Here is a 13,376-nt window from a genome sequence, read left to right on the forward strand (position 1 = left end):
CTACCCTGGGGGTCTTTAAGAGGAGGCTAGATGTACACCTTGCTGGGGTCGTTTGACCCCAGTACTCTTTCCTGCTACGGCAGGGGGTTGGACTTGATGGTCTACTCAGGTCCCTTCCGACCCTAGAAACTATGAAGACCCTACCAACTATGAGACTATGAAACTTCCTAGAATTAAATCCTGTTTGAAGAAAACCATACCTACTGTTCCTAAGAACCATATCTAGCAATAATTATCCTATGGCAGGAATACAACTTGCCCCTTGCTTTATACAAACAAATATTAATAGAAATCAGAGTTGTGGAGCTGGAAGGGACCTCAATAATTTGCCTAGTCCAACCCCCATTAAACACTTCTGCCGTTTTACATTAAAAAAAAATAGCTTGTCCATCCTAAAATGGACAAACCTTCTAGCCAATATGCTAGAAACTTCTCATTTTTCCTACCTTTGGTGGCCAGTTTCCTCCGTGTTTCCTATCAGTTTCCGTATCTATTTCCTAGTCCCCAGCCTCTAGTTCATATTCATTATTTACAATCCCCCCTTCCAGTTTGGGAGAAAAGGGGTAGTTTTTGCTTCCCCAGTAAACCAAGATGGATTTTAACTAGTGTAGCCTCTCTCAGTTGTGGTTTTCTGGGCATCCAGTAAAACTCTCTTAAACAGAACAATATGAATCAATGGCTAGGAGAATTTGACGTGTTCCCAATTTGAAACCGTTTTCCAGCATTGTGAAACCAGGCTTTTAAAAACATCAAGTATATACAGTGTCTAGATTTTGTTTGCACACCAATATAATCAAGTTGTGATCACTTTTGGGAGGGACTGACAGATTTCTTTACTTCAGATGAACTAGGATTAGCGCACACACTACCCCCACCAAATGGCCTGAGCTGGCTTTCTCTTCTTCCCCACAAGAAACAAGTAAAATACCTGAAAAAACTTTCAGGCAGGGCTCCTAAATGAACAGGTAACAAGGCTAATTCCCTTCTTGCTGCAAGCACTAACTTTTCCTTCTGCATGCATTCAGTAAAAGCTCTAACAGATAGAATGACTGTTGGTATACAGGATGCAAGCCAGCAGTGAAAACTGCAAGAATGATTGAGGGTTTAATTAAACCCTTTATCCTCTGTTGGGCTAAGACACCTTTTATCAACATGACAGATCTTTTCAAACATTGTTTGAGATTTAAAGTCTGACAAATCCATTGTGTTCTTCTATCTATGCCCCTTTGTAACATTATACATCTCAAAAGGGAACTAAGTCTCAATTCAGTCTGCAAGGAGACAGTACTTTAACACTGATGGTATGGGATGATATCCAAATTTAAAGTTACAGTTTGCTCTAGTGAGATAGATCACATAACGGAGCAATTTTCAGGCAAGGAGACCTTTCGTACTGACATCATGGGAATTCAAAGCTTAAACTATCAGAGCTAGGATGCTTGCAATTTGAGCTCATCCACCATAATTCAGCTGTTACCTTCTCCCATTCATACCTCTGCCAGTTCATGCTCACTCATACTGGCTGTAGCACTGGCTTTCTTCCCTGAAGCCTGTTCCTCGTCAGCCTCGTTGGCATCCCCTTTAGCATAGCTGTGAACAGTAAGTACTCTGGCTGGACCAAGAACAGTTTGTCTTGACAGCAGATTGGTTGATTCAGAGTCAGAAGAAGCAGAATACGCTGGGGAGCTGGACTGAAGGTACAAAGCTGAATTCGGCTTAGCAGCAGACAGAACCAAGGTGGAACTTGCAGAGTGGGGAATGGAAAGATCCAGTGCAGCTGCCTCCTCCTCTTCCTCTTCTTCCTCTTCCTCCTCTTCATCCAACTTTACATTTTTCAGTTCTTCAAATCTGACAGAGGAGTCCTCACAATCTGGAACAAAAGTGCAGAGTGTTCATGAGATCAGAGCAGCTGGGAGAATGCCCTATGCCTGTCAATGTAAGGCAACATGAGGAAGGAGAAGACGCGCAGGCAGGAGGTCCCTTGCCAGCGCAGAAGGGATGCAGAAGGCAAAACCAGGAAGAGAGGAGCTGAATTATTCAGACAGCTTGCCTGGTGGTCCACACATGGCTTAGAAGCCTGCTGCAAAGCTGGGAGAATCCTACAAGAAGATACGTACATGTGTTACTGGCAACCATAACCCTGGCCCTTTCCCCCCACCTCTGCCTTTTGTGTCTAACATCAGTGAGAAGCTACACAGTGATGGCTGCTGAGGCTTCCAGTGTGTTTCTAGGGAAAGACAGAGGAAGTAGAAAGGCTGGAAAAGTAGGAGGACCAGTTTTCTTAAAGAACTACTCAGTTAAATACTTCTTGTTCCCTTTAAAGGCACCTTATAAATAAGCAGCTCTCATGACACAGCATTAAGTATCTGGACAGATGCAACAGGACCATACCTAGGCTCTTCCCCCGTCTCTAATCCTGGCACTTTTGTCTCAAATAAAAAGTCACTGACACCAAGGGACTAAACTCAACCATTAAGACAAGCAGTGGTCTCCACATACCCCACCTGTAGAGGCAGGAGTGACATCAAGCAGCGCAGGGCAGCAACTTGAGCTTTTTACAAAAGGGACCTTCTTTCCTGAAACAAGACGACCCCAGGGCACACAACAGTGACATTTCTCACTGTTCCCACCTGCTAGTCAAGGTGCAAATAAACTAGTCCGTGTCTCTGTCAAAAGGCCAACAAATGACCTCTTATTTAAAGAGGGAAATAACCTGGACTGAATACCAGTGACTCTAACCTCCCTAACTTTAACATAATCCACCATCGTACCGGGAAGAAACTTAAGAGGAAGTTACCTGGAGGTGCAAGTCCATGTTCATCCTGCTGCACAAGCTGACTACTCGGTCCCACAGCAGGCTCTGTGACTTCCATCCCGTACTGCACAGAGCTGAGCTCCTCCTTGGGGAAAGCCTCGCTCTCACTCACCTCCTGGGGCACCTCAAGACAGACCCTGTGCCTCTTGGTTCCTATGCGGTGCTTAGGCAGACTGTAGGAGACAAACCCAGAAGTTACTGGTCACAAATACTTGAATGAGGCATCAAACTGATACCTGAAATACGGCTGGCTAGGTTTATACCCCCATACCTTGAATTTTAGAAACTAGAAGTTGCAAGTTACACAGGACCCTGGCTATTCCAAAACAACAATTTCTATTTTCAGAGACTAAATGAGTCACCACCAGTGGGGTTTCCTGAGCCTCACAATACACGATTAACAGAGGGCAATGTCCAAAGACATCCTCTTCCCTTAAATCAAATCCAGGGACACCAGCATTTGCATCCCATCTTTCTGGGGATGCAATGATTTCTTAAGCAGCAATGAATAGGAAATGCATATCACATCCAGCATTAGCACTAGCCATGGATTCCCACAGGTCCAATACAGTGGCTATTTCTCCTGGCCTCCAACATACAGAACACCTGCCCAATCTCAGGCTTTGACAATATCCCTACCATGCAAGTCATGGCTATCCAAGCCAGTGCTGCATGGCAGGCAGGGCACAGCACATCCACCTGGATCCAAACACTCCAAAATAAGCTGAATGGGTCAATATTTATTTGGGAGAAGGTATCCATTGTGGTTCCCCAGTGGTCTGTTTTGAGACTGGTATTGTTTAATATTTTCATTAAGCAGAAGCCTCAAGCTGTAGCAGAGGAAAATTTAGGCTGAAGATTAGGAAGAACTTTGCCTCTGAGGGTGGGAACAGGCTACCTAGAGAGACTGTAGAATCTCCATCCCTGGAAGTGTTCAAGAACAGGTTGGACAGACACTTGGCTGGGATGGTTTAGTTGGGTGATGACCCTGTACTGAGCAGGGGCCTGGGCTAGACTACCTCCCGAGGTCCCTTCCAGCCCTACTTTCCTACCAAGAGTGAACCCTCTCCCTAAGACATGCACCAAGCCAAACTGGAACAACAAGTATGAGAGCACAGGAGGCTGCCCAGGCTAATCAGTGAACAGGAAAGCATTCACCACCGCGCATTTAGTTCATAGTTGGTAGGGTCGGAAGGGACCTGAGCAGATCATCAAGTCCAACCCCCTGCCATGGCAGGAAAAAGTACTGGGGTCAAATGACCCCAGCAAGGTGTTCGTCTAGCCTGCTCAACCATTCATTTAACATTACCTCTTCTTCTCCTCCAGATCTTCACCTTCTTTGCATGGCTCCCCTGTTTCCATTTCATCAGAGCACTGCTTTTCAGTCTCAATTTTCTGGATGAGATCCCCCTTGAAGAACTCGGCTGCCTCCGGTGTTGGAAGAGTGTGGTCAATGACAGTCACATCTTTCCCAGCTTTCCAGAGCTTGTAGCGATCTGGTTGGTATTTCCTCACAAAAACATCCATAGAGATCTTCACCATGTCCTTCCGACATGAACACTGCAGTTGCACAGAATATGTAAGGCCACTTACCCAAGAATACTACTTTTAAATCCAGTACTACTTTACTGTCATCAACTGCTCTAACTCAACTGAAGTAAAATATCTTCCAAAGACTTGAAAGCTTTGAGTCTCACAGCCCACACAGGTCAAGCACTGTCCCCATGTGAGAATCATTATGCACAAAGATGAGGCAACTTGCCCACAGTCATGGAATACAAAAACACATCTTGACTGTAGAAAGAGAGAGAGGTTTCTAGTCAAGAACAGAACATCTACATCTACTGGCTTATTCATGCAGGGGTCCACTTATCTAAGGTGAAACCCCTAGCTTGGCAGTTTGTCAGAACAATTCCCCATTAGGAGGATTTCTGCTGTAGGGCCTCTGGTCTTAATATTGCAGAGGTGAGAATTTCTGCAGCTTGTAGGATGACACAACTAGGCCCAGAGACCGGCTTTAAGCTTCTGCTCACTGGCTATGACTGGCTCAGCATTACATCCAGGGCTAGCTAGCTCCAAGCAGTGAGCAAATCCCAGAGTAGACGACTAAGGACAGGTTGCATTTTTCAGCACTGTACCGCAAAAGGGGGTGTTCACTTAGTCCTAGTGGCTCTGGTGCTTCCCCAATACGTAGGCTTGGCAGGATTCAATTTTTATTAGTAAAGGTCGATTTCACTTCACACTCACAGACTAATAAAAAAAAATATCTCCGTCGTTAATAATTGAAGAGAGGGGAAGAACAGAAGGGAATTAAAGGCCTGAGTACAGAGGTCTCGCTAAAGAGGAAAACAGCCGAGGCGTAATGACTTATCAATTAAGCAATTAACTGGTTCTTCAGAGGTGGGAGATAACAGGCTACTTAAAACCCCTACTGGAGTGGGGAGAGGAAGACAAAATAGCAGTGAGGAACTCCTGACACCACAGTGGGACAACTCAGCTGCAGAGAACAGGGAAGACACTGTAAAAAAGGAGGCAAAGCAGCCTACTCATGAAACTGGTACATGGAGAGAAAGTCTCCAAATAGAAAAGATATAAGTTTGGGTGTTCTCTTGGCTTTTTCATGGGGGGGTTTTTGCCACCCCAGGGGTGGAAATTCTTTATGTTAATTTATTTTTAAAATTGATAAAAAAAAATCAAAACAAATGCTTAAAACTAACACTATTATCTGTCAAAATTATTAAAAAATAAAAATTGAATTCAGCCAAGCCTACAAAGAAGCCATTTTTAAGCAAGAGTTTTCCAACAGTCTGCTTAAAAGCTCATCTAGAACACAAGAGTTGCACAGCTTTAACCTTTCTGTTATGGCCAAAGCCACAATCCTTTCCCATGACATGAATGCAATTATGCTAGGATAAAGTTGGTCATATTCACACATCTTAGCCCTGTACGGGGTGTGCAGGAAGCTACACTGATATGCAGCACTTTCTTGGCAATACAGTTGCATCTGCACTGAGGGCAGTGCCAATCTGACTATTTCAGTAAGACAACGCAATCTCTCAGCAAACCAGTATAAAAGCTGTTTAGATGAGCTCTAAGATGCTCCTTGGGCCAAGCAGTAACAGTCTAACAGCATCTCTCCTGTCTTAAAACAGCAGGCATGCAATCATGCTCTAAATTCTTAACCTAGATCCTAGATGATGCCTGTACACCAATTGGGCAGTACATCACTAGGCCCATTTCATGCTGCTACTGTATGAAGGTACAGACCCACATTAGGTAAGAACCACAGTTTGTTCTAAAGCGGCTGAAGTATCAAGGTGCCAAAAATATATGAAAGTCAGTCAAACGGACTGTTTTTCCATATGTAACAGAGAAGAGCAGAAGACCACTTACTAATACAGACTGCTTTCCATACTCGATCCACCGAAGAGTGGCAAAGTTGGTAGATTCTGCACAGTTAAACCCATGATTAAAGCCAGCATGATAACCATAAGGGAATGTTATCATAAATTCTCCAGCCTCCTGTGTTACCTGGAAGACAGCCGACATGGATGGATTAGTGCTTTTCACATTCCCCTACATTTGATGTACAAACCACCTGTGTATTTTTCTTAGGCAAAAAAGTCTGAAGTTCTCCCTCCAGCTAATTTTAGGGGTTCACATTTTTTTCTCACTATACTGGACAGACCCAGCAGCAGCTGGAAAATATCAGGAGAAAAAGAACACCACTTTCAAGCAAATGGCTTCATATTCTTCAATTCATATTTTAGCCAAAAACACTACAGTCAAGAACACTACGGTCAAGTGTTGAGATGGGACGTTATTACTTACACCCAACAGTTTCCAAAACACATTCTTCACTTATTTAATCTGCACTCACTTCCACAGACCAACAATGGAAGGAAGAGCACTTTTTTGGCAAGAGAAATCCTACCTACACATGTATCACAAGAATTCATTTGTGTTTCTTTTTAATGAAGGGGGCTTGACGTCTGAGCAGCCTGTCCGGTCTTTTTCTGCCCCAACTATACAGATTGACTCAATAAAGAAACAGTTATTTCACCTCATAAACCTTGCTTTTCTCATATCCTTGAACCATGACAGCTAATGAAAGGAGTATTTTTTAGTATAATCTTACTGTTTGATTTAGGAGGCACCCCCTCTAACCCCCATCAACCTTCCCACAGCCCTCCTTAAAAATCCCTATGGAGATTGAGAACCACGCGTCTGAATTGGTGACACAGGAGTATCATAGCCTTTCTTCCCTCACCTTATCAAAGGGGATGCCATATTTCTTCAGTATTGATGGAGAGATCAGGGTCATCTTGTGGCGGAGAAAAGCTTCACAGCTCTGGGCACTTCCTGGGAAAAATCCTATTTAAAAAGAAGCATATGGAGAGTGTTAAAGTGTTCTGTTGAAATCCAGGAAGTTAGTTCCTCAGTTTGTTAGCAGTAAAGTTACTGCCCAAACAAAGTGTTCTAACCCTGGCCTGTTTGAGTGCAATCCCATTCCAAACCATGAGGAAGAGGCAGGCAGGAAAAAAGCAGCAGAATAGCCACAAGCCTCTGTACAATACTGGTAGCATGCAGTTACCCTTTCTAAAAAGGGTGAGGATACTTAGATATTCTTTCCTTGCCTTTCAACAAAATTCAAGTAAGAGCAATGAACAGATAACTTGCTATTTTAGAGAATTAAATAAGTTTACAAATAAAGTTTACATATGTGGAGAAAAGGTACAGCCAAGTAGATGTATCCAAAACACCTTTGAAGACATTTCACAGAATTCAACAAAAAAAGAATGCGTGTCATCTTCTTAGTAATTTCAAAGAGGAGCAGATGACGGAGATTTAATGATCACTTTGTACTGCTGGGAACCCAAAACCAAGAGTATTGTTACTGCCTCAGTCAGAAAGCAAGAACAATGACCCTAACTCATAATCATAGGCATCATCAGAGAATCATCACTCCATGGCGTATGGGCAAAAATTCAACAGCATGAAAAGATATTTGTATTACTGCAGTACCGCCTAGCCTTAAACAGAGATCAGGACACCACTGTTCTAGGGACATACAAACCAGAACAAAGACTGGTCTTTGGGTCACAGTCTAAGTGCAGTTTTATAGTCTTATGTTTAGTTACTTAAGTGATAAATACAAAAGATGCATGTTAAGTGACATCTGTCTTGCTCCTCCCCCAGGAATCAACTACTGAAAGACAACCCACATTATCATTTGTGGTGTTATGAGTGCTAGACTGTTCCCTCAAGAAAGCTTTGAACATATTGCTGTCTGGTAGAGGCAGGACATAGGACCAGAGTAGAGGGAAGCAGAGATTACCTTTGGCAAGTCGCTCCAGCCGTTTCCCATGTTCTGGAGGGATGGAGTACCTGCAGGCATGAGAGCAAGTCAATTAAAGGTGGGGGCAAGCAAGAGTTTGGAGGTTAAACAGAAACAAACAAATCCACTTCAACTTCAGATATGAGAAACCCAGCAAGACCACCCCCCAGGTTTGACTATTGCACAGGTGAAGTGAAGAAATTCCAGCTGCCAAGTTGCATTAGAACACAGCTATAAATACTAGTTTCTAATATTATGGTCATACAACCAATTGTTGAAAGATGCCAGAGAAAAAAAAGTGTGTAGGAGGGAATGATTCTCTACGAAGAAAGATATGATCCATACTGTGAAAAGAGTTTGAGAACCTCTGCCCTACCTACACACTCTGGGCCCCAAAAAGTCATGCAGCTACAACCAGCAACATACCAGATCCACCTGCCTGTCAGTCTTAATAGAAAGCACAGCTACACTGCACTGGCTGATTAAAAGCCATTACTCTCCATGACAAACTACTGGGCCTGCCATGTTGCCTGCAGATGTAGTGTTCAGTTCTGAGAGAGGACTTGTAGGGTTTCTGTGTTTTGGTCCTACCCACCCTAACAACCTAGCGCTGCAGTACTTCCTTTATACCCGGAGAGCAGTAATTTGACTTTCTAGAACTCACTCAAACCAATGAACCAAGTCCACTATGTACACTCAGACACAAAACTCCATGTGCAATCCTCCTCTTGCTCCATGCAGTAAGTAACAGCAGTGGCCAGGGAGAAAAATATCTAGCACTTTCCTAATCAGCACCATTTTTTTCTTCCCCCCACCACCCTCCACACCTCCAGCCAGAGATTCCAATAGTTGATGGCACTCCCTCCAGTGAGATTCTGGAGCTGTTCTAGGAAACCTTACCATGACTTGGGCTCCCCAAAGTGCAGGTAATTAATGCTGTAGAGGTCCATGTCCTCAGTATGCCAGGCAAAGGAGGTTTTCCACATCCCAAAGTAGAGGTAAGGGGTATTCACTCCTTCGATGGTTATGCCACTTTCATTCTCCACTACATCCAGGATTGTGTTCAACCTGCCAATATTCCATTCATCTACATGCTGTAAAACATGGAGCTCATTTTACACAAGAACCAGCAAGGACAGAACCATATAAATAAGATATCAGCTATAATATACTGGCCTAGTGCTACACCACACTCTGGGACAGAACAATCTCTCATTTCTGCTCCCCAGTCCAAAACCTTCAGCTTTCTGGTCGCTTCTTTCTTTCTTGGTTTTTTTTTTTTTTTAAGTTCAAGTCTTACATGACACTTGACTGCTAAACTCCTACTAATTCACCCTCTCACTGAACACGAGATCAGCCAGTGCATCATAAAACTGAAATCCTCTACCCGCTAAATATAAGCTGTTGAGGGCAGGTGAGCAAAGCTTGTACTACCCTTGACTACACTGTTTCTCTTCAACAGGCAGAGGACTTCAGTCATTCAAAACTGTCACGTGTTTCCTCCCAAGCCTCTTTTAAAGTACTGCAATATTCTAACAGCTTAACAAGCAAAGTGTAACTGCATTATTATGCACTCTGTTCTGATGCTTATCCATCAGCAGGTTATAGCTTGATAGTGACACACCACAATGACTAGGTTATCCAACTATAAAGGAGTCCCACAGAACTGTACACCCCAGTGGATATAAACACAGTACATATTCATATACGCCAATATTTCAGGCTCACCTGTGTCCCCCAGTACATAACACCATTAAGTCAACTCCATGCTTTAACTATACATTACAGAATTTTGCTCCTGGAGTTTAACTATATCATAATAATGTTTTAAAATCTGGGTAATCAGAGATGCCCTAGAGCGATGAGCCTTTTTTAGCCTGCTTTGGCTATCTAGGATAAATGATAAATGAGTTACGGAAATATAGGTTACTAAATTTGCAGTTAATAGATGTTGGAAACTAGCAGTCTGCTACAAACTTCATTAAAACCTAAGAGAGACAGCTGACTGCCAGGGACAAGACCTACTGAAAGACTCACAAGTTTATGTTACCAGAAGACTGAAAATGTTTCTCTTTACCTTCTCGTAGAGTGTGCCATTAACATCAGCACCATAGATAGGGGCATTGAATGTGAGGTTTTTCCAGTATTTCCGCTCAAGGTCCTCAAAGTCAGTATAGCGGGGCGTGCAGTATCTAAAACATAATCAAGTTTCACTTCATCAGTGAACAACTCTGCCACTCAGTACAACAGAATGCATGACAATGTCTTCCAGCATTAAGACAAGGGGGATGGAAGGCTCTCTCAAGAATAGCTTATCATACTAGTTAATGGCTAGGGCACTGGAACAGGGATCAAGAGACAAAAACTGCCGTAGCAGGCCAGACCAAGAGCCAATCTAGCCCAGTACCCTGTTTCTGACAGCAGCACAGAGCAGATGCTTCTAGGGAAAAGTACAAGAAACACAGCCTATATAAAGTGATTCACCCCTGCCATACCTTCCCAGGTGTCAGCAGTCATAGGTTTAGGGATGTCCCTGACTGTTGTGTTGAACAGTCTCAATGGGTCTAGCCTCCATAACATTTATCTAATCCCTTTTTAACCTAGTTGTGGAAATCATTGCCACAGAATATAGTGGGGGTAAATAACACAAGTCATGAATTGTGAAAGAATACTTCCTGGTTCGTTTCAAACCTGCTGCCTCATAATTTCATCACTATTACTTATGTTATAAAACCTAGTTAATAACAGTTTTTTGTTCATTTTTTCTACACCATTCACAACTTTCTAGACTTCTGGTACATCCCCTTAAGCCCCTCTTTTGCAAACTGAGAAGTTCTAATCTTTTTAGTCTCTCACACGGAAACTGCTCCATACTCCTGATCATCTCTGTTGTCTCTGTGTGCCTATTCTCACTTTTATATATAAACTTTTTGCTATGGAATGAGCAGAACTGCACGATATTGAAGAGGTGGGCACACCATAAATCAGTATTAAGGCATAATAATATTGCTTCTTTTTAAATTCCCTTCCTAATTATTCATAATGTCCTTTCAATCACTGTTCCTGCACATAGACATGATGTTTCCAGAACTATTACAATGAGATACAAAATCTCTTCTCCCGAGAGGGTAATGCCTAATTCAGAACCCATCACTTGTATGCAATTAGGACTTCACCCAATGTATATTACTCTGCTCGTCAAGAGACCCATGTCCTACTCCCATACGACTTGGGGCAGGTCACTTCAATATTGTGCCTTTGTTTCCTCTCCTGCTTTTTGTCTCATCTGTTCAGGCTGTCTGGCAATGCACAAACAAGACACTAATCTCAGCTGAGGTCTCCAGATGCTGCTGAAAAATCAAGACCCAGGGTACCGCCAAGAAAAAGTTAAGATTTTCAAGAAGTATATAATTTGACTTATGTTATTAGGTTAAACAACATGCACTACCCTTTTGGCATTCTGAAACTCATTTTGTTGAAGGAAATACATTTTTTAAAAACAAGTTACTTTGAAAATTGACAATAGTTTAAGTCTTGTTTGCTTTTCGTTTGGCTTATCTACAATCTGTATTTCTCTACTGCCCTGAACAACGGAAACTAGTCAAACAGTTTCACTTTCTGATTCTCACTGTTTAGCATAGAATCGAAATGCTCCTGTTTGCACAAGATCAGTAATATAGGCTCTCTAGACCAAATGGTCATTCACACCTGTTTAACAGGAATTAACTAGACAACATTAATTAATAAGCCTCAGTAAATAATTCTGCTAGAGGAACACAATGCAATTGTATAGCCTTTGCAGGACCAAAAGCAGCACAGCAGTCTTACATTTGTGACTGAAGAGAGTAGATGTAACATATAAGGGCAACAGATGTGCTCATTATGGGAAGTTCAGCAGTCATTCTAAAGACTTTATTCCTGCTGAAAATAAACACCACCCACATGTTCCCTCTATTCAGAAGCATCCAACTATACGCTAAGGGTGCGTCAGTGTTGCACGTCTTTGCCGCAACAGGTCGAAAGGGAAGACTCCCTCATGGAGACGCAGATCCACTAGTTCCCAGCACAGACCCGGCTTCAGCCAAGTCATGAAACAAAGCCCACACGAGCGAAGACGACGTGATAAGCAGCGAGCACAAACTCTCTTACTTGTCGCTGTTTGCAGTCCTGCGGAACTCCCGCACAGTCATCGCCTTCTTCTGGATGTTGTACTGAGTGAACAGGCCGGACTGCCCGGTGACCAACTGCTGGATCGGTGCTGGGATGACCAGCTCGTCGATGTCATCATAGCACTGCCGTGGCTTCCACTCCTTTGGGGGAACTACCTGGGGGCGTCACGGGACAAAGGCAAACGTCAGAAAGCTTGGCCACCAAACACTGGAGAAGCTTTGGGTTTGGAGGAGGGGAGAACAACAACAAACAATGACTGCTCAGTCAACAGCTGCAAGGAAGACATTCGGCAGAAGCAATTAGACTGTCAGACTTTGGATTATGGCCTGTAAAAATAAATAAATAAATCAATGGCAGAGTCAGGGTCCTGTGCTCCTGTCTGTCCACAACCACTCTTCATCTTCAGTAACGGTGGGTCTGCTGAGTGGGACTACATTATGATCCTCATAGCAATTAAGTTCTCATGGAAGAATAGTGCTATTGACTAAAATGAGTATACATCTGGCCCTGTGCGACCGCGGACACAGGTTACAGATTAACTAGTGCATTTGTGGGGGAGTTCGTTGGGATCCTCGCAGGGCTATTTCTGCCCTGCTACGAGAGCTGCACTTTTCAACACCTGGGAGGGGGCAGGGGGCACCCCGCAAATATTAGCCACAGGATAAACCCAGAGACGGCAGAGGGGAATCTGGAGGAAGACAGACGTCCTGCCCTGCCGCGGCCTTCCCGAGTGCCATGCCACGGCACGACGGTGTCGCTGTCCTTCTGTACTCGACAAATAAGGGGAAAGCAAACAGGTGTTTTTCGAGGGCTGCCTCATGTCTGGACCCAAGGGGGTGACCCCAGTGCAGGCAGGAGGGGGAGGGGGCACGATCCCTGCCCCCTCAGGCCATGCGGGGGAAGGGAGCCCCAAGTCGACCATGAGAAGGGGGTGCCGAGGTCCATGAAGAGGGGGGTACCACATACACCCGGGGGGGTCCCGAATTCGTGAAGAAGAAAACGCCCCCAGTCTCCGAAGGGGGCATGCATCTGGGAGCAGAGGCCCACTCTCCC

At 43.8% G+C, this 13,376-nt stretch overlaps 1 protein-coding gene across 1 annotated transcript in view; it reads right to left on the reverse strand.

Moving 5' to 3' along the window:
* Positions 1-12,534, reverse strand: part of KDM4A (lysine demethylase 4A) — a 37,698-nt gene extending 25,164 nt beyond the window's left edge. The window contains exons 1-9 of the mRNA XM_019501452.1: positions 12,303-12,534; positions 10,231-10,345; positions 9,054-9,247; positions 8,154-8,203; positions 7,086-7,189; positions 6,209-6,346; positions 4,125-4,375; positions 2,798-2,988; positions 1,494-1,870 (exon numbers count right to left, since the gene is read on the reverse strand). Of these exons, the coding sequence (XP_019356997.1) occupies positions 1,494-1,870; positions 2,798-2,988; positions 4,125-4,375; positions 6,209-6,346; positions 7,086-7,189; positions 8,154-8,203; positions 9,054-9,247; positions 10,231-10,345; positions 12,303-12,343 (1,461 nt within the window). The 5' untranslated portion in view covers positions 12,344-12,534. The remainder of the gene's footprint in view (positions 1-1,493; positions 1,871-2,797; positions 2,989-4,124; positions 4,376-6,208; positions 6,347-7,085; positions 7,190-8,153; positions 8,204-9,053; positions 9,248-10,230; positions 10,346-12,302) is intronic.
* Between the last annotated feature and the right edge of the window lie 842 nt (positions 12,535-13,376).

The sequence above is a fragment of the Gavialis gangeticus genome, unplaced genomic scaffold (genome assembly GCF_001723915.1).
Source record: "Gavialis gangeticus isolate Ggan-Ray unplaced genomic scaffold, GavGan_comp1, whole genome shotgun sequence".
NCBI classification, from domain to species: Eukaryota; Metazoa; Chordata; order Crocodylia; family Gavialidae; genus Gavialis; species Gavialis gangeticus.